The following is a 26,656-nucleotide window of genomic DNA, read 5'->3' on the forward strand; positions in this document are numbered from 1 at the left end:
CACCACACTGCACATTGTGTTCAGCTTGTGTGTGTGTGTGTCTCACTTACCTGGATAGGGCACTCTGCCTTTGGTGACAAGCTCAATGAGTAAGATTCCAAAGGACCAGACGTCTGATTTGATGGTAAAGCGTCCATACAGGGCGGCCTCTGGAGCCGTCCACTTAATAGGAAACTTGGCCCCTGTGTGTGATGGACAGCAGAAAATATGTTGACAAAATATTCCACTAGACGGCATGCGTGTTCATTCATGGCTTATTTCCTGAAAATAACAGTAGGGATAGTGGTCAAAAAAAAATTTTTTAGCCTTTGTTTTGAATTCATGTTCATACAGGTTTGCCAGTGCAATGGATTGGAAGCGTTATATGTGTGAGGATTTAAAGCTACAGAGTGTTGGATTTAGTGTCATCGAATGGTGGAGTTGCAGATTACATTAGTTACCGGTCACAGCTTTGGTTCCCTTCATGTTTTTGCTTGTTTGGTGACAGGGATTCATGCTCCCTTGCCTTCTCTTGTGATAAGCAAAATGTATCATCCTGTATTTCACAAATCCTATTAGCTTCTCCTAGCAACAAGCAGACAGTATTTAAGAGAGCAACCACTGATTTCTCTTCTTTTGTTCTTCAGCCTTCTGGCGACACTGCAAAATGTGTAAAGAAGAGTAGGTATGTCCCTTTTAGGTTACTCTATCAACATGGCAGTGCAACAATGGCGTTTTCTGCCACTGATCTGAGTCACTTGAGCAGTTGACCAAGCAGCTCCCACACTTCCCTATCCTCAGCCAAGTCCTCTGACCTTTTCTGGGGGATACCAAGGCATTTCCATGCCAGCTGGGAAACATAATCCTTCGGCTGATTGTGTCTGGAAGACCTCCTTAGGAAGATGACCAGGGGACAACCTCACCAGATGCCTGAACCATCTCAGCTGGTTTCTTTTGATGTGAAGAACCAGCGGCTCTACTCTGAGTCCCTCCCAGGTATTTGAGCTTCTCACCCTGCCCTTGAGTGTAAGCCCAGTTCCCCAATGGAGGAACCTAATTTTCACTGCTTGTAACAGCAACCTTACTGTTTCAATCATTACACAAAGTTCATGACCACAGATGAGGGTAGGAGTCGAAACTTACTGCTATTTCAGAGTCTGATCTTTTGGCTTATCATTTTTTCAATTAGGAAACATTTTATTTTACTGAATGAACAATGCCGAAAAATACTTTGATTGTTGGAAATGATGCCATTATGTAGTTTGTTTCTGATGCCATTGTTTACAATACTACCAAGACTGGTTGGGAACCCCATTACCTCTTGGTCATGTGAGCTCCAAGAGAGAAAGGCAAAGTGACCAGGTGCCATTCATTTTAATCAGTGCATTTTAGAGCAACAAGAGAAGTTTTTGTTTTGTCTCTAGCTGGTTGGGCCCAAAATAGACAAGAAGTCTATTTTATGCAAATGCTGAGTGATGCAACACCGCAACTGCCAAACCAAGGGCAAGCAATGAGATGGGAAGATGTACACTGGTTTGTTAATGGGAGACGCCGAACTGACAACATGTTTAAACTGTAAAACATCAAACCTCCATTACATTTCTCTGTCATATGGTCTGATAACGAAACATTTGGAATCATTGACATTTTTGTGTAGATATTGGTATTGCAATTTTTTTTTACTCCCTAATATCTGTATCATATTGCCTCTCCCCCCAAAAAAACCCATATCAGCTGGCTCTAACACTAAAATATGGTTATGAATACTATATTACATTTCTGCTCATAAACACCCTTAAATCATATATACTGTAGATTTAACATACAAAAAAGGTCACACCTGTGTCAGGATTTGGTATTTAAGGAGCAGACAGGTTTGACAAAAATTTTGAAGTGCAGCTAATCAGGGGAAATATAAACATCTGGTTGGCAATATTAGACTAATTCACCATGATCGAAGAGAATATTAGTGACGTCACTGTTGTGTTCATGTCTACTGCCCCAGTTTTACCCTGACACCACAGTCACCTGTGATTCCCACAAGTGACTGTTTACCCACCTTGTCTCGCTGTGTACTCATTGTCCTCTATCAGCCTGGCCAAGCCAAAATCGGCGATTTTGCACACCAGATTGTCACCTACGAGAATGTTGGCAGCACGCAGGTCCCTGTGGATGTAGTTCATCCTCTCGATAAAGGCCATACCATCAGCGATCTAAAAACAAACACAAATGATCAACGACATGTCATGTCCACCCTTTCGAGAATCATTTTTAGTGTCTCACACTCGGCACATCAAGTCCTCTGTCAGATATAAACGGAAAGTGGTAACTAATGATAAAAGAATAAAAACAAAGCATGCCACTTCAGAGGTGTTTACTAAAGGATAGTATTCTTTAAAAAAAACAATTAAAATAGAACTCTAAATTTATCAGCACAATTCACAGGTACAGAAAGCCCCAGATAAGATGCCTGACCTGTGCTGCCATATCCACCAGCAGGGGAAGCTTTAGGAATTTACCATCACCCTCTTTGAGGAAGTCAAGCAAGCTTCCTAAAAAACAAAATGAATCAGCAATGATGATGTGGATTTCTATGTGTTTGCATTAGAATAAGTAATTTTCTGTTGAAGTCAAACATAAATGAACTGCATTTCAAAACATTTCTATGTGATTCATACCCTCAACTCTGCACGCACACACACACGCACACACACACACACCAGTGCCAGCGTGCTTCCATGCAACGTCCTCGACTGCACACGTGAAGCAATTTGGGGATTAAGGACATTGCAGAAGGGACCTTGGTGATTTTATGATCCTTTGGATTTATATATACACACACACACACACACACACACACACACACACACACACACACACACACACACACACACACACACACACACACACACACACACACAATGTGTATTAATTTGAGGAAGCTAGAATGAAAAGCTCAACTAATTTCTGATGTGATTTTTTTCACTGCACTGAGGAAGTACACAAAGTCTTTTTCTTTTCTGGAAGTACACAAAGTCAGTGCAGTGACGCACCAGAATGTAATTCCCTTTTCTGTTGTTTATCAATTAATATAATATCAAATGACCAGTGTTGCCACAGTTACTTTGAAAAAATAATCCAATTACTGATTACTCCTTGAAAAAGTAACTTAGTTACTTTACTGATTACTCAATTGGAAAAGTAACTAAGTTAGATTACTAGTTACTTTTTTAGTTACTTTCCCCAGCTGCCGACAACAACCCTCTGCCACCGCAACATGACAATGATACTTGTTTTGCCAAAACTCACTTTATAGTCATCCTTTCTTGGCTTCAATGAAAATAAATACTTGTTTTATAAAAAGTAAAATAAAGACCTCTTTCTTGACCTCATATTTAACTGTTGACAGCACTGCAACAGTAAAATGTGCAATTTCTAACCTACATTGTTTATAAATGTAACTATTAAATTCATTCTAACATTTTTCTAACATTTAAATTCTCTCTAAACATTTTACTTGTCGAAATTATTATTTTAAGTAGTATTAGTAGTTGTAGTAAAAAAAGGCTTCAAAACTGGACCTTTAATCTAGGGGTGTTGTGAGGGGGCACATCCTTGCCCCACGCCCCCATTCCATCTGGATTTGCCCCTGCTTTGGCGTTTGAGCACAAAGAATGGATAACATTTATTTATGCAGAAAACATGACCACATTTACAGGTAAGAAAGTTTTATTGCGTTTTCACATCATGTGGTCCTCTGAAAAAGCATTTAGGTGCATTTGAGTGGAAAATAGTGTTAGTTGTTGACGCGTCGCGGAGGATTAGCTGTTTTTAGCAGCAGATACGGAGCGGCTCGGAGAAAAAAAAAGCATAAAAATGTCTTTGTAAAGCTCAGTGCAGGTGTGCTGTTGTCACTGTGCTTTAAGAGGTGAGGACGAGTCGTAGCTGTTGCAGAAAAACGCGGATGAAAAGCTCACAGCTCGCTTAAAGTGTGTAGTTCAGTCGAACCCCGACCTCCTGCCCACGGACCAAGTTTAATGCTGCTATCGACCCATAATGCAAAAATAATAGTAACGCACAGTGACTTGGAGAAGTAACTTTAACCTGATTACTGATTTGGAAAGATTAATGCGTTAGATTACTCGTTACTAAAAAAAAGTGGTCAGATTAGAGTAACGTGTTACTGAGTAACGCGTTACCAGCATCAATGCAAATGACAAGGATCTATTTTAGCCATTATGTAAAATAATGAATGTTTATAGATTATTTCAATGGAACAAATATTTAATTCGGTAAAAGCTGGAACATACCATTCAAAAAGGCTTTATTTTTGATGCTGTTTTCCATGTTGGAAGAATTTTTAAATGGCCTTCAACAGCCAGTTTCATCCAGGAACAAACAAAAGGCTACACCTGTTCTGGGCATGCAATACACTACATTCAATAAGCTGCTTAAAAATGTTAACTATTATATAGTTCCAACTGCACATTTCTGTGTTGTTTTCATTTAAAATATTTTGTTACGTTCACCAAAGACATAATAAAATCACTGGCGTTTATTGATTTGTCTGTCTGTCTTTTAGCAGAATGTACGTCAAAACTACTGCACGGATTTTGATGAAATTTTCACCACAGATAGATATTAGGCCATGGAAGAACCCATTAAATTTTGGAGATAATCCAGATCTGGATCCTGGGTCAAGTTTCCCTTTATACAGGCTTTGAAGGATTACTGTTGGCAGATTACGTCTAAACTACTGCAAGGATTTTCAACAAATTTTCAACACAGATACATATTAAGTCATCGAAGAATCTGGATTTTCACCAAATTTTCAACACGGACATGTATTAGGCCAAGGAAGACTCTATTAAATTTTGGAGGTGATCTGGATCACTTTATATACTCTTTGGAGGATTACATCAAAACTACGTCACAGATTCTCACCAAATTTGCACCACAGATGGATATCAGGGCATGGAAAACTACACTGAATTTTGGAGGTGATCCAGAAGTGGATTGGTGGAAATCTCTGATTGCTCTTGTTTAGTTATTTATTTATTTACTTACTACTAATTAGGTCACAGAATCTGAATCACCAAATTTTTCATAACACCCAACAGTGCAAACACTAAATGCAAACAAAGCTACACTCTGAACTGGAGCTTACAAACCAAGAGGTACTGAAGATAAACCATGAAACAATATGATTTTATGATGATGTCACTACTCAGAGCTTTTTGTCACATATTTGATTATCTGCATGCTCGAGATTAAAATACAACTAGACAAATACAAATACAACTCATTTCAAACAAATATGACTAAATGTGTCTAGAAAACAGCAAAATGTATTGTCAAATGACACCAAGAAATGACAAAATGAACACCTGTTCCCACACGCTGTCTTCCAAAGTCTTCTGACAGACCTCGTATACGAGGTCTGTTAGAAAACTATCCGACCTTTTTATTTTTGCAAAAACTATATGGATTTGAATAATGTGCGCTTGCATCAGCCAAGCTTGAACCTTCGTGCGCATGCGTGAGTTTTTTCATGCCTGTCGGTTGCGTCATTCGCCTGTGAGCACGCTTTGAGTGAGCAGTGGTCCACCCCCCTCGTCGGATTTTCATTGTGAGGAAAATGTCTGAACGATTTGGAGCTTTGCTGCATCAAATTTTTCCAGAAAGTGTGAGAGACAGCCAGGTGGAAACCATTCAGAAGATTCAGATGGCTTTCAGGGACGATTCTATGGGGATCACACAGATTAAGGAGTGTTACAACCGGTTTAAAGACTGTGCACAATGGCTGAGGGCGCGCCGCGCTCCGAGCGGCGATCGACAGGCTGAAACGACCAGATCATTTCCAAAGTGAATGCTGTGTTGATCTGGGACGTCCACTGTTACAGGAGTTTTTGTCATGAAAAGACATGCGGAGGAATTCGTGCGACGGGACGGAGCCGCTAATGGCGCGGGACAAAAAGCAACGCCGTGATGAAGCCTCACAGGACATGTTGTGGCATGTCCAGCTCGTCCACAATTTCTCGGATAGTCACACGACTGAAAAGCCACCGAAAGCAGTCTGAATCTTCCGAATGGTGCAAGAGCTGGGCATGTTACAACATGTCCTGTGAGACAAACACTGAGGTGCTTTTGTCCCGTGCCATTAGCGGCTCCGTGGCGAATTCCTCCACTCCTCTTTCCATGACATAAACTCCTGTAACAGTGGAATGTGGCGAAAAAGTGCTATGTGCACATCTGCCATTTCTCTGGTAGTCAGACGACGTCCCAGATCAACACAGCATTCAGTTTGGAAATGATCTGGTCATTTCAGCCTGTCGATCGCCACTCGGAGCGCGGCACGCCCTCAGCCATTGTGCGCAGTCTTTAAACCGGTTGTAACACTCCTTAATCTGTGTGATCCCCATAGAATCGTCCCTGAAAGCCCTCTGAATCTTCCGAATGGTTTCCACCTGGCTGTCTCTCACAGTTTCTGGAAAAATTTGATGCAGCAAAGCTCCAAATCGTTCAGACATTCTCCTCGCAATGAAAATCCGACGAGGGGGGTGGACCACTGCTCACTCAAAGCGTGCTCACAGGCGAATGACGCAACTGACAGGCGTGAAAAAACTCACGCATGCGCACGAAGGTTCAAGCTTGGCTGATGCAAGCGCACATGATTCAAATCCATATAGTTTTTGCAAAAAATAAAAAGGTCGGATAGTTTTCTAACAGACCTCGTATATACACACAAACACATATACATGAGGGTAAGAACAGTTTTAATTTCAGTGGCACTTCGACCAAATCTTGCAGATGGAATGCAAGAAGTCAACAGACATTCCTGCACGAGATCACACTCCAATAGATCAAAACACCGCAGGCACAGTGACGTGCACACACACACACATCACAGAGTTCACATTTCCACAGAGACATAAATCTCACACTAAAAATGAAAACATGCTGCAGCAGAAACTATGAAAGCATCCCACAAAACTGCTGCATTTTTCAATTACATATCTCAGTCTCACACCTGAGGGAACCACAAGGGACCTTCAAGGACATTCAGTGTCTGCTTCATACTAATTAAAATATCCATAAAACATCCAGTTTTTCTCCATTCCATGAAATCACCAAGCACATGTCTGACATCACTGTTGTGCCTGTAAACCCGGGCCACCTGACCAATTTAAACTGAGTCTACAAGCTGAAGTGCACTGTTGTTTTGCAAGTCTTAAAAACACCAACCATCTGCATCATCGAAAATAAGGCAGCTGAGTCTTGTTATCCTCCAGTTTAATAATCTCTGTAAAGGTTTTTGTATGTTTTTATACATATCATTTGTTCAGTGATGAAATTTTTCCAGATATTCCCATATTTATGTTTTTTCCTTTGGCTAAAATGATATAATTTTCTGAAAAGTAGAATCCAGTTATGCATGTACAAATTGTGGTTAGGCCAGAAAATGTTCAAAAATATGGCAAAGTTTCACATTATTTTTAAACCGATTCTGCTTTTTCATTTTGTATATGGCCATGGTCAACTTTGCAGTTTAGTTTGGTTCAATTCTGATTTGTTTGTTTGTACCATGTGGTTATTCCCTGGAGTCCAAATGGCAGATGACACTTAAAACAATGGATTGTAAAGATGTGGTACCAAAATGATTACTAACGCGCATCATTTATTCCGTGATTAAAATTTTCCAGATATTCCCAGGAATATTCTAGTTTACAATGGCAAACATGACTATTCCCCAGCAAGGAGACGACCTTAGCTGAAACAATGGAACAAATTAAAGTAGGCGCGGTTGGAAGAAAAGGATGAAAACTGAGATTTTCTGTCATCATATATAAAAAAAACTACAACTCCAGGGCCTGGTTTCATAAAGCAGTCGAATCTTTTGGTCTACTAAGCTTACCGAGTTGACTAAGGTTAGTCGCCCAACATTAGCCATCTAATCATCATTTCACATAGACGGCTAAACTTGTAGATTAGCTGTCTAATATTAGTCAACAATTTTCATGGGCATATGCACAGTGGCTTAGTGGTTAGCACTGCTGCCTCACAGCAAGAAGGTTATGGTTTCAATTCCCGCCGAGACCTTTCTGTATGGAGTTTGCATGTTCTCCCTATGTTTGCGTGGGTTTCCTCTGGGTGCTCCGGTTTCCTTCCACATCCAAAGACATGGTTAGGTGGATTGGAATCTTTAAATTGTCCATAGGTGTGCGAGTGGGTGTGAATGTGTTTGTCTGTTTGTGGCCCTGCGACAGACTGGCATCCTGTCCTGGGTGTACCCCGCCTCGCGCTCTATGACTGCTGGGATAGGCTCCGACCCTTGATTGGACTAAGCGGTTGAAGATGAGTGAGTGAGTGATATGCAGCCTCGCAAGTGCCACTGCCAAGAAATGCCTCCAATGTGCAAGAGTTCTGTTTACTTCCGAGTTGGCTGTCTGCTACAAACATGGCTGAGTCCGCTGGAGGAGGAGAAGCGCTCCCGGCCTCAGCATCTGTAAATATCTCCAATGGATTATTCCAGTCCTGGAACACCCGGTCCCACCACAAGGCTCTCCTTCCTTCCTGCTCCATCAAGTGATGGTACATGATAGCTGCCATTTTTGAGGTAAGACACTGAAGTTTTGTCAACTAAAATAAGATTAGCCTCCTCTGTAGCAGGCTAAAAACTTTAGTTGGCTTAGCCGACTAAGTGCCCTGTGCAACGACTAACATCAAAAAATGAGTCGACTGAGTCTAGTCAACTAAACAAGATTATACCACTTTATGAAAGGTAAATTTAATAACAAAGAGGCAGCATGTTCATAAGATCCCCAGAGAAGAAAGGGGAAAAGGGTGAAGTGAATTTTGCTGTCACAGTCTGTGGCACCATTACCAGTGGTTTTGGGCAGTCTACACAGTTTGTATTGCTTCTGAATGTTATCTTCCAATTACTGTCAAGTTTTGTTAAGTTTAACAACAAAAATGCTGTGATATTATCGCAGTAAGTTTATTTTTTGTGATGTGACCTTCCAAGAGTGCCATCAATATGGTTCTTTTGTGCAATCAATTTTAAAGCCTAAAAGATTATCAAGAGCAGTCTAGTTCCACGTTTTTGGTGCTAAACTTGAACATGAATATGCAGCAATGTCACACTTTTCTATTGGTCATGTCTTGTTTGGTAAATCACTCATAACTGTTAATAGTTTGGGGTCCATACGGATTAAACATAGTGGAAGGGTCGTGTGTTAGTCATGGATAAAGTGGTTAAATTTTGGACACAGTTGATGAATAGTCAAGGACAGAACCATAAAAGGTGGTGTCACTTTATCACAAATAATTATTTTCCATTAATAGATGTTAAATATGCAAGGCACAGCTGCTGAAAAACTCGTCCATGCCTTTGTCTCCTCTAGGCTTGACTACTGTAACTCTCTGCTCTTTGGGATCTCTGGAAAAAACTTTCAAAGGCTCCAATACATTCAAAACATTGCAGCTAGAATTCTGATGAGAGTATGTAAACAGGAGCACATTACACCTATTCTCCATAACCTTCACGGGCTCCACATCACCTGCAGAATCCATTTCAAGATTGCTCTAATCACCCACCAATGCATCCATGGCAATGCCCCCTGCTCACCTCAAAGACCTCCTCACTCCCTACACACCCTCCCATTCATACAACACTAATCTTCTCCGTCTCCCTTGCACCAAGCTTCACACCATGGGAGACAGGGCCTTCTGTTCAGCTGCTCTTCATATTTGGAACTCCCTCCCTGACCATCTGAGGGCTCCACAGACTGTGGAAGCTTTTTATAAAAGCCTCTAGCCTCTACCTCTTTGGAGAGGCCTCTCACAGGTTTCAATAATTTGAATCTGTTGCATCTTAGTCTTTTTATTCTACTTTAGTATTTTATTTTGATTTACATACTGGTGACTGTTTTTAATCTTAAGATTTTATCTTTTTATTATCATATTTATCCTTGGTTTTATTTTTTCCTGTAGCACAGATTTTTATTCATGAAAGCTGCCTTATTATTATTATTATTATCATGACATTGTTGAATGTCACGTTGCACTCATTTTGTGTAAAACAATCAGTTTTGTTGATGAATGTTTATTTTCTTTTATGAGTGGAATATGCATCTAATCACATAAATCTGAAAATACCAGAAGTGTCTTACTGTGGAAAAGTGAAAGGATGATGTCACCACCCTGCCTCTGTAACATGTTGTTAACAGTGTCATTTAACAGTCTAATTTAGCATTTTTTTATTGTTGTTGTTGTTTTCTTGGTGGTGGGACAAAGTGCTGCCGTTCTCATGCTCAGTCTAAAACCCAGAGCAGAGAGACGCTGAAGGGCTTCTTTAAAAACTCAAATTAATAAACGCATTTCCAGACATCATCTTCCAAAACAAGGGTGTCATGGGCACAAGTTTTCATTTGTGATGTTGAATTCTGGCAACAGGTCAGATTAAAAGACTTTATTTAATCCGTGAGCCAGCTTCTAAAGTGTTAGCTTTCATTGCTACATTAGCCCCACGTCTACTTCTCCATTTTTTGTGGAAGCGTTACAGCGCTACATACAGGCCTGGCATGTGTACTACAGCATTTTCACAAGGTTTCACTGGATTTGTGATAACGGAGATATTTATTGAATGGAACACTTTTGAAAACGACAAAGAAAAAGATTGTATAGCAGAAGTCAGTTTCAGTGTAGACAAGGCCTTAAAAACATGGAATGAAATGAAATTAAAATAATAAATGATGAATTTTTTCTTGGGGGTGCTATGACAAATCCAGTGGGAGCTCTAGCACCCCCTAGCGCCCCCTTGGCACCACCTATGCCATTCGGTCTGCGACATCAGGATCTTGCTTGTTGGAGCAGAGTGTCTCTGTGTGTTAGTTTGCATATGCATGCATGTTGACACCATGTACCTTTGGCCATGTACTCTGTGACAATGTAGATTGGTTCCTCAGACACTACAGCATAGAGAGGCACCAGCTTGTCGTGTCTGAGCTTCTTCATGATTTGAGCCTCTTGAAGGAAGGCCTCTGGTGACATGGTACCTGGCTTTAGTGTCTTTATAGCCACCTTGGTTGTGCCATTCCAAGTGCCTGAAAACAGATGGAGAAGAGCACATGGGCGGCAGAGTTAATGAGTTGGGAGAAACTTAATATAATTAATCACTGTAATCATTCAGACGTGTAGTCATGCATACAATCCACACAAAATGTCCCTGCAACACATCCTGTGGTTTGAACATAACCTAAATTTGTCTGGAGCTGTCCTCGTGAGTGAAGCAATCTCTAGAGATAACACAACAAACAGAAGAAGCAACTGCAGGAAGTGGATAATTCCCAAGTTTGGACAAAAATAGACCCAACAAACCCATGCTTCAGTGCTTGTACATGTGTTCATCTTATGTGCATGGTACCTACAGACTATATCCTACTTAAATCTCAGATGATTAGTTTAATCAAATTGTGACTCAGTGCCAAGCAAATAATCGACAGTAGAAGTGATTTTCAGTCTTACCCATCCAGACCTCTCCAAAACAACCCTGGCCCAGTTTGAGCTCCAGTCGCAGGGACTCACGAGGAATTTCCCAAGCATCTTTAGCGAGTCCCTGGGTCTGAGGTTTAACTGTGGGACAAACGGTCGTCAGCTTGTGACAAAGGCCGTCTGCATGCTCTAACAAACAGAAAAAACCCATCATGATTCTGCACAAGTCAGCAGGCAGGTTCAACATTATCCTTCACACAGTGCAATTTGAAGTTGCAAATTCAAAGCACAAACACATGTATTTCGAAATATCACAAAAACGTTTTTATGCTTGCATGACGTCTTTTCAGGTGATTCAAAAAAGGCATATTTTGCAAAACTGCAGTGGTGTAACAGGTCCTATCATGTACAGAAAAAGTCACATGACATTCTAAAATACATGGCATGTGTGGACAGAGGAAGAGATGGAGAGCTTGTTAAACTTTATACAAAGTGGAATCTGTATGTAACTGTAAATACAAAATCCATCCATATGTAGTTGTGTTCATTACCTCTTGGTCACATTAGCTACAAGCAACAGAGGCAAAGCAACCAGCTGTTATTAATTTTCAGTCAGAGTGGGTGTTTTACTGCAACAAGAGATAAGTCGTCGCTATGCTGCCAGCTAGGCGGGGCCAAAATAGATGAGAAGTCTATTGTATGAAAATACTGAGTGACACAACACAGCAACTGCCAATGCAAGTGAAGGCATCTTGATGGTAACATGATGTACGCTGGTTACTTGGTCAAACAAAAATAATCCAAGATGGTGCAATACAGTCTACAACATCTCTATTTCTGTATAAATCTAATCTGTTTGTTATTTTCTTTTATAGTTTGCAGAAGTTAATGAGAAATAAACACTTATAAATCTAAATCTAAATCTAAAAATGCTGTCTTTGTAACCGGGTAATACCTGGGTTAGGGTTTATTCCAGGTTACGGTTTATTCCATAGCCATGCATATGCGGAATATGTGGCATGAGAACTTCAAGCTATGGTACATTGCAAAGTGTGAGATGCTCTGGTGTAAGTGGTCAAACATGGGACTTCTGAGCCAAAGGTTATGGGGTTTGAATCTAAATCATGTTATGCATTTTTTGTATTTGATTTGTTTATTTAGCACAAAATAAAACACATAAAATAATGTATACTATACATAAAACAACCAAAGAGAGGGAGAGAGAAAAAAAATACAATATAAATAAAGTGCAAGGGAGAGGTAGAAGCCAAAAGGCTTATAAAGAGTCCACTCCCAAACAAAGCAAGCATAACAGAATACAAAGGAATTACACCATTTTTTCCAGATTAAAACAAATCATTGTAAATACTCCTGCAGGATCTTCGCTTTTAGACTACTTTTATACGTAAATAAGGTGATAGATGAATTCACAAGATGTACATTATCATTCCAAGATTTAACGCCATGATATCTGATGTGATGCTGATAACGAGTCGCTCTATGCAAAGGTAAATGCAAATGTGCAGCCTGCCTGGTTGGATAATTATGAATTTGATGGTTATGCACAAAATAATATTTAACTATTTTGTGCATTTTCTTTTTTCTTCATGAAGTATACATGCATATATGACAAACATCATAACCACAGATAATTACAAATATTTTTGAGAGTGTTTAAGGTAGGGATGTCCCGATCAGGTTTTTTGGCCCCAATCCGATTCCGAGCCATCTGATTTTGAGTATCTGCCGATACCGAGTCCCGATCCGATACTTTAAAAAACTGAATGAACACTGAACAAACGCTAAATATATAATATTTTCATTTTAATCACCTTATTTTATTATTTATCACTTAAACAGTGCACTTCTCCTTGAGGTAGCTTGAACAATCAAGTAATAATCTACCAGACTTAAAAATGTACAAATTTTCATGTTATTTTATTTGTCTAAAAATAAATGTCCAAGGTTGCTTATGTTAAACATGAAATTATCTAATCTGAAATAACAGGTGGTTTTAATTTGCAGATGAAAGGTTTCTAAAGAACCATTTATTGATTTAGCTATTTTAATTACAAGTGTTCTAATTTTTTTTTAAACAGTAATCAGAAATTTTGAGGTAACAAACAACAACAACAAAAAACATTTCCAAGGATTTTTCTTCAGAAAACTGCTCTATAAATGAGCAGTGCAGAGAGATCAGTGGTTTGTAGAGATCAGTGGTTTCTGCACTGATCCATTTTGTACAGATCAGTGGTTTCTGCCAGTAGTCTTCCGTGTTTTGGCCCGACGTGTCGTTCCTATTGGACAGCACGAAGCTACGTCACAGCTCAGCGTGTCGAAAGTTGGATTGGGTTGAATTTTGACCACGTCAGCCTGCCGACAAGCGGCAATGCACGCTCCCGTCAGAAGCGTCACTTTAGCTCGGCTTTTGACGCCTCTAAAAAGCAACGCGTCTCATTGAAAATAATGCTTTTTAGACCGATTCCTGACGCTTCCGACGTGTGAAAGGGCCATTAATCTGTAATAATGAGCTTGAAATAGTGCTGATCAAAATAATGAGGATAAAATCTATATCAGATTCCTGATCGGGATGCAACGTCTGATTTCGATCAAGTCTGAAACCATGTGATCGGGCCCGATTTCCGATCACGTGATCAGACTGGGACATCCCTAGTTTAAGGTATGTAGCCTCATAAACATGTGACCTAGATTGACCAATTAGAAATGCTACATATGAATAGAATGGCATATTATTATCACAGATACGTACAGATAGCCACTGCCAACCTCATAAGAGACAATGTCACAACAATACTAAATTTAAAACAAACAAACAATGAAATGGCAACATTTAGCAGGACCTACCCTTCCGTCACCATGTTTATTGGAATAACAGCTCTTATGAGAACCTCACTGGAATGACAGCTATCCCAAGAGGACAAAACCCAGCTGTCACATTCATCACTCAATGGAAAAAGCTGTCATTTCACTATAGCATTTTGCAGAGATTCTGAAAATATCTCTTACCTTTTGTGCAAATGTGTAATGGAAACCCAGCTATTGTAACTAAATTTATACCAGTTCTGTTTCATGCAATAATTCAATGAGAACAGGATTTTTTTTTTCCCCCCTATTCAAACACTACAATGTGTTCTTGAGTCAGACTTAACAGGATCCGTGAGCTACATCTCTTACACATCTTTAGGCTGAAGGCAGGACAAAGTTGGCCCAATCACAGCTGCCCTAGCAACAATTATTAATATAGTGCAATGCTAAAATACCCTCGGCTGTATGAGCATTGTGTTCTTTATAATTTGCAGTTGTTAATTAATTATTAAGATCCTATTCTCTTTGTACATGTTTAATTTGTACATGTTCAATAAATGCCCTCTATCAATCAATCAATAATAAGCAATATTTACGTTTTAAGAGCGGAAGTTGTGTAAATCAAGGAATCAGGGAATATTTGTAGATCACCCTCTGTGCATTTGCAGGTATTAATGAGTCAAATTTAAAGTAAGTTAGCTAAAAGTTAGCAGAAGTTGGCATGCACACTAACGACTGCAAAATGTCTTGTAAATGACTCCAGAGGTATTATCGGGTTACAAAAACAGGGTTTTCAGTTTTAGGAGTGTTTATTTCTTGCTAGCTTTTACATAATATATAACAAAGTAGATATATTTACACATAAATGAAATGGAGTTTTGCAGCTAGATACCAGCCTGTGATGTTACCATGCTAATGTCTGCGCAATGTCATGTAAATATGTTCAGAGGTGTTATTAGGTTCCAAAAACAGCATTTTCAGTTTTATAAGTGTTTATTTCTGGCTAGCTTTTACATAATATATGAGATACATGCACAACCCCATTTCCAATGAAGTTAGGGTGTTGTGTAAAATGTAAATAAAAACAGAATACAATGACTTGCAAATCCTCTTCAACCTATATTCAATTGAATACACCACAAAGACAAGATATTTAATGTTCAAACTGATAAACTTTATTGTTTTTGTGCAAATATTTGCTCATTTTGAAATGGATGCCTGCAACAAGTTTCAAAAAAGCTGGGACAGTGGTATGTTTACCACTGTGTTACATCACCTTTCCTTCTAACAACACTCAATAAGCGTGTGAAAAAGTGTGGTCTTATTGTTATTGTCTTATTGTTTGGGTCTGTTGTTATTTTTAATATTATTAGAAGCTATTAAATTTGTTTTACTAGTAGTTGTAAGTGTGCCAGAGATAATATTGGAATTTATCTGTTATCGGTTATCTGTAATTTCCGATACATTTTTGGGTGGTTTGTTTTATCTTTATCGAAGATAACTTTTCAGTTATCTGATTATCTGTTATCAAAGTTAATTTTTTGGTTATCTGTGCCCACCACTGTCCTGAGCCCACGCAGTAAGATCCTTTACACAATGGTGTCGGTTTTTAATGCAGTGCCGCCTGAGGGATCAAAGGTCACGGGCATTCAATGTTGGTTTTCGGCCTTGCTGCTTACATGTAGAAAGTTCTCCAGATTCTCTGATTCTTCTGATTATATTATGGGCTGTAGATAATGGAATCCCTAAATTCCTTGCAACTGAATGTTGAGGAAAAATTGTTCTTAAACTGTTGGTCTATTTTTTCATGTAGTTGTTCACAAAGTGGTGATCCTCACCCCATCTTTGCTTGTGGATGGCTGAGCCTTTTGAGGATGCTCCTTTTATACCCAATCATGACACTCACTTGTTTCCAGTTAGGTGTTATTTGAGTATTCATCAACTTTCCCAGTCTTTTGTTGCCCCGTCCCAACTTTTTTGAAACGTTGCAGGCATCCATTTCAAAATGAGCAAATATTTGCACAAAAACAATAAAGTTTATCAGTTTGAACATTAAATATCTTGTCTTTGTGGTGTATTCAATTGAATATAGGTTGAAGAGGATTTGCAAATCATTGTATTCTGTATTTATTTACATTTTACACAATGTCCCAACTTCATTGGAATTGTACATAAACACACAAAAGGAAGTGATTTTGGAGAGACCAGTGACTGCCGTTATGGTGCAGTGTTAACTCCGCCACTCAAAAACAAAACTGAACAGATTGAAACAGAATGGGACATTTTAACCTCATAAAATATCTCTTAAAATAGGTCACGGTTAGCTATATCTGAACTTGTCCAAGGTCTGTGTCCCAAGAATCTTCCCTGTAAATTTGAAGACTCTGGCAGTAATAGGACTGGACTTATGCTGAGCACAGTGAGTCAGACACACAGACGTATGGACAGGTGGACGAAAAGCCTTCGCAATACTCGATGGCCATATTTGATGACCTCGGGTAAAAATTAAAGGCTATTCATTTTTTTGCTGGCATTCTAAGCAACAAACTCTGCATGATGGACAATACTGAGTACTTTTCAGGATCATTTCAGTAGTCATAATGAAAGATTTTAATGAATAATTAACAAGGAGACAGTGGGTGGGTGAGGAGTGGGTGTTGATGTACACTGCGTACCCATGTAGTGTTTGACGAGCTTCTGTAATGTGTCAAACTGTGCTCGTGTAGTGATGTAATATCCTCCACTGTCAAGCTTGCGGATCTTGTAGTGTTTCACATTGTCACCTTTGGCTTCATCCCAGTCTCGTATGGAGAGAGAGTAAGCACCTGCAAGAGAGATGGGGCCAGTAGAAGGCAAACTGTTAGTCCTTAAACTGTGTGTCACATGTAAACAATGGGACTCAAAGCCATAATTACCTTTAGTTGTTTCACTTTCTCGCACCAGAAAAGTTCCTCGATTATTCCCTGCACTCAACAGCAACCGCTCTGCATCCTTACGGCCCATTTTACCAAAGTACCACCTGTGCCAACATACAGCAGATTCAATGAAGAGCTGTCAAATTTTCTCTTTGGTTTAAGGAAAAGAAAAAAAAAAGAAAAAACTGTGTGTCATGAAGCAGAGTATCATTGGTGCAGTGGGAATAGATGGAGCAGAAATATATGAAAAAGCAACAAAGAGGTCTTACTCTTCTGCCTGGATGGAGTCAGCAGGGGCCACATAATTGCTCGGGATGTAGCCTTTTTTGCCCGTGTTGATGGAACGAGCCTCCCACCAGTCTCCCTCTCTGTAGCGACACAAGAACACTGACATAACACTTTGTTCATTTACTTCTTCTTAAACACGGTTTCTTTGATATACAGTAGTGTTCAGAATAATAGTAGTGCTATGTGACTAAAAAGATTAATCCAGGTTTTGAGTATATTTCTTATTGTTACATGGGAAACAAGGTACTAGTATCACAAATCCAGCAAGACCAAGTATTCATGATATGCACACTCTTAATCAATCAATCAATTCAATCAATTTTATTTATATAGCGCCAAATCACAACAAACAGTTGCCCCAAGGCGCTTTATATTGTAAGGCAAGGCCATACAATAATTACGTAAAAACCCCAACGGTCAAAACGACCCCCTGTGAGCAAGCACTTGGCGACAGTGGGAAGGAAAAACTCCCTTTTAACAGGAAGAAACCTCCAGCAGAACCAGGCTCAGGGAGGGGCAGTCTTCTGCTGGGACTGGTTGGGGCTGAGGGAGAGAACCAGGAAAAAGACATGCTGTGGAGGGGAGCAGAGATCAATCACTAATGATTAAATGCAGAGTGGTGCATACAGAGCAAAAAGAGAAAGAAACACTCAGTGCATCATGGGAACCCCCCAGCAGTCTAAGTCTATAGCAGTATAACTAAGGGATGGTTCAGGGTCACCTGATCCAGCCCTAACTATAAGCTTTAGCAAAAAGGAAAGTTTTAAGCCTAATCTTAAAAGTAGAGAGGGTGTCTGTCTCCCTGATCTGAACTGGGAGCTGGTTCCACAGGAGAGGAGCCTGAAAGCTGAAGGCTCTGCCTCCCATTCTACTCTTACAAACCCTAGGAACTACAAGTAAGCCTGCAGTCTGAGAGGGAAGCACTCTATTGGGGTGATATGGTACTATGAGGTCACTAAGATAAGATGGGACCTGATTATTCAAAACCTTATAAGTAAGAAGAAGAATTTTAAATTCTATTCTAGAATTAACAGGAAGCCAATGAAGAGAGGCCAATATGGGTGAGATATGCTCTCTCCTTCTAGTCCCCGTTAGTACTCTAGCTGCAGCATTTTGAATTAACTGAAGGCTTTTTAGGGAACTTTTAGGACAACCTGATAATAATGAATTACAATAGTCCAGCCTAGAAGAAATAAATGCATGAATTAGTTTTTCAGCATCACTCTGAGACAAGACCTTTCTAATTTTAGAGATATTGCGTAAATGCAAAAAAGCAGTCCTACATATTTGTTTAATATGCGCTTTGAATGACATATCCTGATCAAAAATGACTCCAAGATTTCTCACAGTATTACTAGAGGTCAGGGTAATGCCATCCAGAGTAAGGATCTGGTTAGACACCATGTTTCTAAGATTTGTGGGGCCAAGTACAATAACTTCAGTTTTATCTGAGTTTAAAAGCAGGAAATTAGAGGTCATCCATGTCTTTATGTCTGTAAGACAATCCTGCAGTTTAGCTAATTGGTGTGTGTCCTCTGGCTTCATGGATAGATAAAGCTGGGTATCATCTGCGTAACAATGACAATTTAAGCAATGCCGTCTAATAATACTGCCTAAGGGAAGCATGTATAAAGTGAATAAAATTGGTCCTAGCACAGAACCTTGTGGAACTCCATAATTAACCTTAGTCTGTGAAGAAGATTCCCCATTTACATGAACAAATTGTAATCTATTAGATAAATATGATTCAAACCACCGCAGCGCAGTGCCTTTAATACCTATGGCATGCTCTAATCTCTGTAATAAAATTTTATGGTCAACAGTATCAAAAGCAGCACTGAGGTCTAACAGAACAAGCACAGAGATGAGTCCACTGTCTGAGGCCATAAGAAGATCATTTGTAACCTTCACTAATGCTGTTTCTGTACTATGATGAATTCTAAAACCTGACTGAAACTCTTCAAATAGACCATTCCTCTGCAGATGATCAGTTAGCTGTTTTACAACTACCCTTTCAAGAATTTTGGAGAGAAAAGGAAGGTTGGAGATTGGCCTATAATTAGCTAAGATAGCTGGGTCAAGTGATGGCTTTTTAAGTAATGGTTTAATTACTGCCACCTTAAAAGCCTGTGGTACATAGCCAACTAATAAAGATAGATTGATCATATTTAAGATCGAAGCATTAAATAATGGTAGGGCTTCCTTGAGCAGCCTGGTAGGAATGGGGTCTAATAGACATGTTGATGGTTTGGATGAAGTAACTAATGAAAATAACTCAGACAGAACAATCTGAGAGAAAGAGGCTAACCAAATACCGGCATCACTGAAAGCAGCCAAAGATAACGATACGTCTTTGGGATGGTTATGAGTAATTTTTTCTCTAATAGTTAAAATTTTATTAGCAAAGAAAGTCATGAAGTCATTACTAGTTAAAGTTAAAGGAATACTCGGCTCAATAGAGCTCTGGCTCTTTCTCAGCCTGGCTACAGTGCTGAAAAGAAACCTGGGGTTGTTCTTATTTTCTTAAATTAGTGATGAGTAGTAAGATGTCCTAGCTTTACGGAGGGCTTTTTTTATAGAGCAACAGACTCTTTTTCCAGGCTAAGTGAAGATCTTCTAAATTAGTGAGACGCCATTTCCTCTCCAACGTATGGGTTATCTGCTTTAAGCTGCGAGTTTGTGAGTTATACCACGGAGTCAGGCACTTCTGATTTAAAGCTCTCTTTTTCAGAGGAGCTACAGCATCCAAAGTTGTCTTCAATGAGGATGTAAAACTATTGACGAGATACTCTATCTCACTTACAGAGTTTAGGTAGCTACTCTGCACTGTGTTGGTATATGGCATTAGAGAACATAAAGAAGGAATCATATCCTTAAACCTAGTTACAGCGCTTTCTGAAAGACTTCTAGCGTAATGAAACTTATTCCCCACTGCTGGGTAGTCCATCAGAGTAAATGTGTTATTAAGAAATGATCAGACAGAAGGGAGTTTTCAGGGAATACTGTTAAGTCTTCAATTTCCATACCATAAGTCAGAACAAGATCTAAGATATGATTAAAGTGGTGGGTGGACTCATTTACATTTGAGCAAAGCCAATTGAGTCTAATAATAGATTAAATGCAGTGTTGAGGCTGTCATTCTCAGCATCTGTGTGGATGTTAAAATCGCCCACTATAATTATCTTATCTGAGCTAAGCACTAAGTCAGACAAAAGGTCTGAAAATTCACAGAGAAACTCACAGTAACGACCAGGTGGACGATAGATAATAACAAATAAAACTGGTTTTTGGGACTTCCAATTTGGATGGACAAGACTAAGAGTCAAGCTTTCAAATGAATTAAAGCTCTGTCTGGGTTTTTGATTAATTAATAAGCTGGAATGGAAGATTGCTGCTAATCCTCCGCCTCGGCCCGTGCTACGAGCATTCTGGCAGTTAGTGTGACTCGGGGGAGTTGACTCATTTAAACTAACATATTCATCCTGCTGTAACCAGGTTTCTGTAAGGCAGAATAAATCAATATGTTGATCAATTATTATATCATTTACTAACAGGGACTTAGAAGAGAGAGACCTAATGTTTAATAGACCACATTTAACTGTTTTAGTCTGTGGTGCAGTTGAAGGTGCTATATTATTTTTTCTTTTTGAATTTTTATGCTTAAATAGATTTTTACTGGTTATTGGTGGTCTGGGAGCAGGCACCATCTCTACGGGGATGGGGTAATGAGGGGATGGCAGGGGGAGAGAAGCTGCAGAGAGGTGTGTAAGACTACAACTCTGCTTCCTGGTCCCAATCCTGGATAGTCACGGTTTGGAGGATTTAAGAAAATTGGCCAGATTTCTAGAAATGAGAGCTGCTCCATCCAAAGTGGGATGGATGCCGTCTCTCCTAGCAAGACCAGGTTTTCCCCAGAAGCTTTGCCAATTATCTATGAAGCCCACCTCATTTTTTGGACACCACTCAGACAGCCAGCAATTCAAGGAAAACATGCGGCTAAACATGTCACTCCCGGTGCGATTGGGGAGGGGCCCAGAGAAAACTACAGAGTCCGACATTGTTTTTGCAAAGTTACACACCGATTCAATGTTAATTTTAGTGACCTCCGATTGGCGTAACCGGGTGTCATTACTGCCGACGTGAATTACAATCTTACCAAATTTACGCTTAGCCTTAGCCAGCAGTTTCAAATTTCCTTCAATGTCGCCTGCTCTGGCCCCCGGAAGACAACTGACTATGGTTGCTGGTGTCGCTAACTTCACATTTCTCAAAACAGTCGCCAATAACCAGAGTTTGATCCTCGGCGGGTGTGTCGTCGAGTGGGGAAAATCGGTTAGAAATGTGAACGGGTTGGCGGTGTACACGGGGCTTCTGTTTAGAACTACGCTTCCTCCTCACAGTCACCCAGTCGGCCTGCTTTCCCGGCTGCTCGGGATCTGCCAGAGGGAAACTAACGGCGGCTAAGCTACCTTGGTCCGCACTGACTACAGGGGCCTGGCTAGCTGTAGAATTTTCCAGGGCGCGGAGCCGAGTCTCCAATTCGCTCAGCCTGGCCTCCAAAGCTACGAATAAGCTACACTTATTACAAGTACCATTACTGCTAAAGGAGGCCGAGGAATAACTAAACATTTCACACCCAGAGAGGAATACTGCGGGAGAGACAGGAGAAGCCGCCATGCTAAACCGGCTAAGAGCTAGTAGCTGCGCTAAGCTAGTGGATTCCTAAAAACACACAAAGTGAATAATGTGTAAATAATTTAGAGGTGATTCAGCAGAGGGAGTGCTTTAGTTAAGGCACGTGAAGATTACACTGTGAAACAAATCGTTATCTAGTTAACTAGATCAATCTAACTGCGCAGATTAAACGGCTAACAGATACAGCAAAACACCGCTGTGCTCCGGAACAGGAAGTGATACAATACCGCAGTGAGAGCCAACCACCAGTAGAGGCAAGCAAGGCTATGAAGCTTAAGGCTATGAAATTGGGATATTAGTAAAAAAAGTAGAAAAGGGGGTGTTCACAATAATAGTAGTGTGGCATTCAGTCAGTGTGTTCGTCAATTTTGTCGAACAAACAGGTGTGAATCAGGTGTCCCCTATTTAAGGATGAAGGCAGCACCTGTTGAACATGCTTTTCTCTTTGAAAGCCTGAGCAAAATGGGTCATTCAAGATATTGTTCAGAAGAACAGCATAGTTTGATTAAAAAGTTGATTGGAGAGGGGAAAACCTATACGCAGGTGCAAAAAATTATAGGCTGTTCATCTACAATGATCTCCAATGCTTTAAAATGGACAAAAAACCAGAGACGCGTGGAAGAAAATGGTCAACAACCATAAAAATGGATAGAAGAATAACCAGAATGGCAAAGGCTCACCCATTGATCAGCTCCAGGATGATCAAAGACAGTCTGGAGTTACCTGTAAGTGCTGTGACAGTTAGAAGACGCCTGTGTGAAGCTAATTTATTTGCAAGAATACCCCGCAAAGTCCCTCTGTTAAATAAAAGACATGTGCAGAAGAGGTTACAATTTGTCAAAGAACACATCAACTGGCCTAAAGAGAAATGGAGGAATATTTTGTGGACTGATGAGAGTAAAATTGTTCTTTTTGGGTCCAAGGGCCGCAGACAGTTTGTGAGACGACCCCCAAACTCTGTATTCAAGCCACAGTTCACAGTGTAGACAGTGAAGCATGGTGGTGCAAGCATCATGATATGGGCATGTTTCTCCTACTATGGTGTTGGGCCTATATATCACATACGAGGTATCATGGATCAGTTTGGATATGTCAAAATACTTGAAGAGGTCATGTTGCCTTATGCTGAAGAGGACATGCCCTTGAAATGGGTGTTTCAACAAGACAATGACCCCAAGCACACTAGTAAACATGCAAAATCTTGGTTCTACACCAACAAAATTAATGCCTTGCAGATGTGAAGAAATCATGAAAAACTGTGGTTATACAACTAAATACTAGTTTAGTGATTCACAGGATTGCTAAAAAAGCAGTTTGAACATAATAGTTTGAGTTTGTAGTGTCAACAGCAGATGCTACTATTATTGTGAACACCCCCTTGCCTACTTTTTTTTTACTAATAGCCCAATTTCATAGCCTTAAGAGTGTGCATATCATGAATGCTTGGTCTTGTTGGATTTGTGAGAATCTACTGAATCTACTGGTACCTTGTTTCCCATGTAACAATAAGAAATATACTCAAAACCTGGATTAATCTTTTTAGTCACATAGCACTACTATTATTCTTAACACTACTGTATGTTAAGACTGCTGCAAATTAAGGAAAAAATAGTGGTTCATGATCATCTTCACCAGGGTTAAAATGGAAATGGCTGCAAGGCAGCAAACATCGAGTCCTTTTGTTCCATCATTCTGTTCATCTCTTTTATTCTGCGTTCTGCAGATTTGAAGCAAACATTTCTGAAGTGGAGAGGAGTGAAGAATGACAGAGAGATTCAACAAACCTAATCTACTTTAAAATGCAGCTCTATAACCTCAGGTGGCATTTTTCCAGAGTGGCAGTTTAATAAAAGATGCTGCTAGCGTGCATCAGGGTGAGTAGTAATAGGATTCATTCATGAGGGTGGATTCAAATACATCAGGTGTATCTGACGCAAGGCTTTGAACTGGTTCATGGAACAAAAACGAAAACCAGAAACGTTTGGTATTTTGCTAGGAATGAAAATGAAATCAAAAACTTTATTTTTTATGTTCTGGAACACAATCATTATCTTAAAATAATGGTAATTGGTTAATAACGTTATTTTTTTAATTTGCTTGACACCTGTTATTGACGCCCTATGATCACTTTTATCGCAGGTCAAAAATTTCGCTTGACACATTTACAATAGCCCTGTAAAGTTCACTTCCTGTTGTTCACTTATTGTGCTTGTTGGCAGGACAAAGCAAAGTGTTTCATGCTGAGAAATGCACTAGGAGATGAACATGGAGAGACTTCTTTCAAAACAGAGTTTATTGGCATTATTATGCTTTTTTATTCGTATGGAATTTATTTTTGAAGTGAGATGCCTGAATGGAGCACTGCAATGAGGGACTTTAAAAATGCTGTGTTTCTTCAATAATTTCCACGATAAAGAATTAAAGGATTTCCCAAACGTCGTCTTCCAAAACATGAACATCTTATCGTCAGGCTATGATGATGAATCCTACTGAAACAATGTAACAGGCCAAATTAAGACTTTATATTTACTCAGTGTGTGAATGGTTTTAAAATTTGAAACAGTCGAACTGTATGAATGATCATATGAAGACTACAGCTTTAGCTTTAGTTGCTGGTTAGCTCTCGGCCTATTATTTCGGTCTGCAAAGCTGAGACTAACACAGTGCAATGTCTTTTAAAAATACACACACACGCTGCTTCGCTTTAAATACACAATATATCTATTTCAGATGATCAGCACGGACTCTCTTGCTCTTAAAAGGCTTCATTTTACTCAGTGTGGAACACTGAGTAAAATGCTGTCTGCTACTGCACGCTGTATTATTGTCTTCTCAATTTTTTGTGGGATCATTACAGCGCCACATATAGGTTTGGCATGCACAGTGTTTCCAGTGTCCCACAGCTGATACAGAACGTTATTAACCAGTTTTGGAACAATATTTTTTTTGTTTTAACCGGTTCAGGAACCCCAATTTTGGGGTGGAACCCAAAACCCCAGAAAACATTAAAACACTCCTTCTGTTCGGAACAAACCAGTTGAGAACAAAAAATTCTGGTTCAAATCCATGATCTGAGCTGTAACTGGGTAGAATTTGCACAATCACTAAAGCAAACAAAGTTTCATATAATCTAGAAACAACAGATGTTTCGTAAAGTAGCCAAGAACACTTACGTATTGTTGATTATCTGAAAGCGGTCTCCTTTTTTGAATGAAAGATCATCTGATGTTCTGGCTTCATAGTCATATAAGGCCACAAAGAATGTCACTCCACCTAAAAACAGAAAAAAAAGAATGCAGACACATTAATGGTGCATACACAAACTGTAAGGACTATCAACACAGATGACAATGAGATATGGATCAAAGGAAAAATACAACTTCCAAATGATGTCATCTCTCAGTTTATGGTCTGCAGTCACGTTAACTGTTGAGTAATCTATTTTTTTTCCCTGCATATAACACAGATGTGATTGTTTCTGAACAGCAAGAACGTTTTTACGTGTAACTGAGTTGTGTCACTTGCACATGTGATCGTAGATCTGACTGATGTCTGATCTCTGCTGAAATCGTGGCGCAGATAACTGTAACAATTGTTCCTTTTTGGAAACAAGCACCAAATTGGCACACATAATCCTTAGACATTAGTCTTTTGAAAAACACTGAGTATCCACTTGAATTTTCAATAGGTGGCCAGGTAGGGGTCAATTGAAGAATTGCACAAAGGTCAAAATTTAAAAACGTTCCAATCATACTGATAGCTATACCAAATTATGTGTCTGATCACAAAGGTGTCTGATCCAGAAAGGTATAGTTTGGACTATCTATGATTGAATGTTATGGAGTTATGGGGTAAAAACTTTAAGAATGGTGATGAAGTAGAGAAGCTTGAATCTTCGACTGGACTGGGTTACTTAACGAGAGGATGTTTCACTTCAAATCACAGAAGCTTCCTCAGCTAAAATATTAATATATATGAGGAAGCTTCTGCGATTTGAAGCGAAATGTCCTCGCGTTAAGCAACCCAGTCCAGTCAAAGATTCAAGCTTCTCTACTATGGAAACCACCTGGACAACTGAGAGCATACACAGAAAATGGTGATGAAGGTCAATTTCAGTTTGTACAGGGATCAGAAGTTAAAGCTGCTCCAATTCTGGTAAAAAAAAGTAGTGCAAATTATTGGTTAAACCAATAGGATTAATAAATTTAATTGTTTTGACTGTGTTAAATACTTGGTCTGCAAGGTAAAGGTCAAACAATGTTGATGTCCATTGGATTCTATAGCAAGTGACATATGCTACCCTGTAACATGATAACTTAGCATGACACACGGTGCATACTATTCCTTTTTAAACCCCTATTAACTCGACCAATAATTTGCATCATGTTTACAATATATGGAGCACCTTTAACTTCTGACCCATGTACAAACTAAAGCTGACCTCTGTTACCATTCTTGCT

General features: G+C 39.5%; 1 protein-coding gene across 2 annotated transcripts in view; it reads right to left on the bottom strand.

The window, feature by feature from the left end:
• The window catches only part of LOC117510929 (tyrosine-protein kinase yes-like), a 141,140-nt gene that overhangs the window by 10,684 nt on the left and 103,800 nt on the right, over window positions 1-26,656 (bottom strand). For both annotated transcript variants that reach the window (XM_034170855.1, XM_034170861.1), the window contains exons 3-11: window positions 25,370-25,469; window positions 17,483-17,581; window positions 17,214-17,317; window positions 16,974-17,123; window positions 11,506-11,661; window positions 10,905-11,084; window positions 2,455-2,531; window positions 2,039-2,192; window positions 51-182 (exon numbers count right to left, since the gene is read on the bottom strand). In XM_034170855.1, the coding sequence (XP_034026746.1) occupies window positions 51-182; window positions 2,039-2,192; window positions 2,455-2,531; window positions 10,905-11,084; window positions 11,506-11,661; window positions 16,974-17,123; window positions 17,214-17,317; window positions 17,483-17,581; window positions 25,370-25,469 (1,152 nt within the window). The remainder of the gene's footprint in view (window positions 1-50; window positions 183-2,038; window positions 2,193-2,454; window positions 2,532-10,904; window positions 11,085-11,505; window positions 11,662-16,973; window positions 17,124-17,213; window positions 17,318-17,482; window positions 17,582-25,369; window positions 25,470-26,656) is intronic.

Source organism: Thalassophryne amazonica, chromosome 1 (assembly GCF_902500255.1).
Source record: "Thalassophryne amazonica chromosome 1, fThaAma1.1, whole genome shotgun sequence".
Lineage (NCBI taxonomy): Eukaryota > Metazoa > Chordata > Actinopteri > Batrachoidiformes > Batrachoididae > Thalassophryne > Thalassophryne amazonica.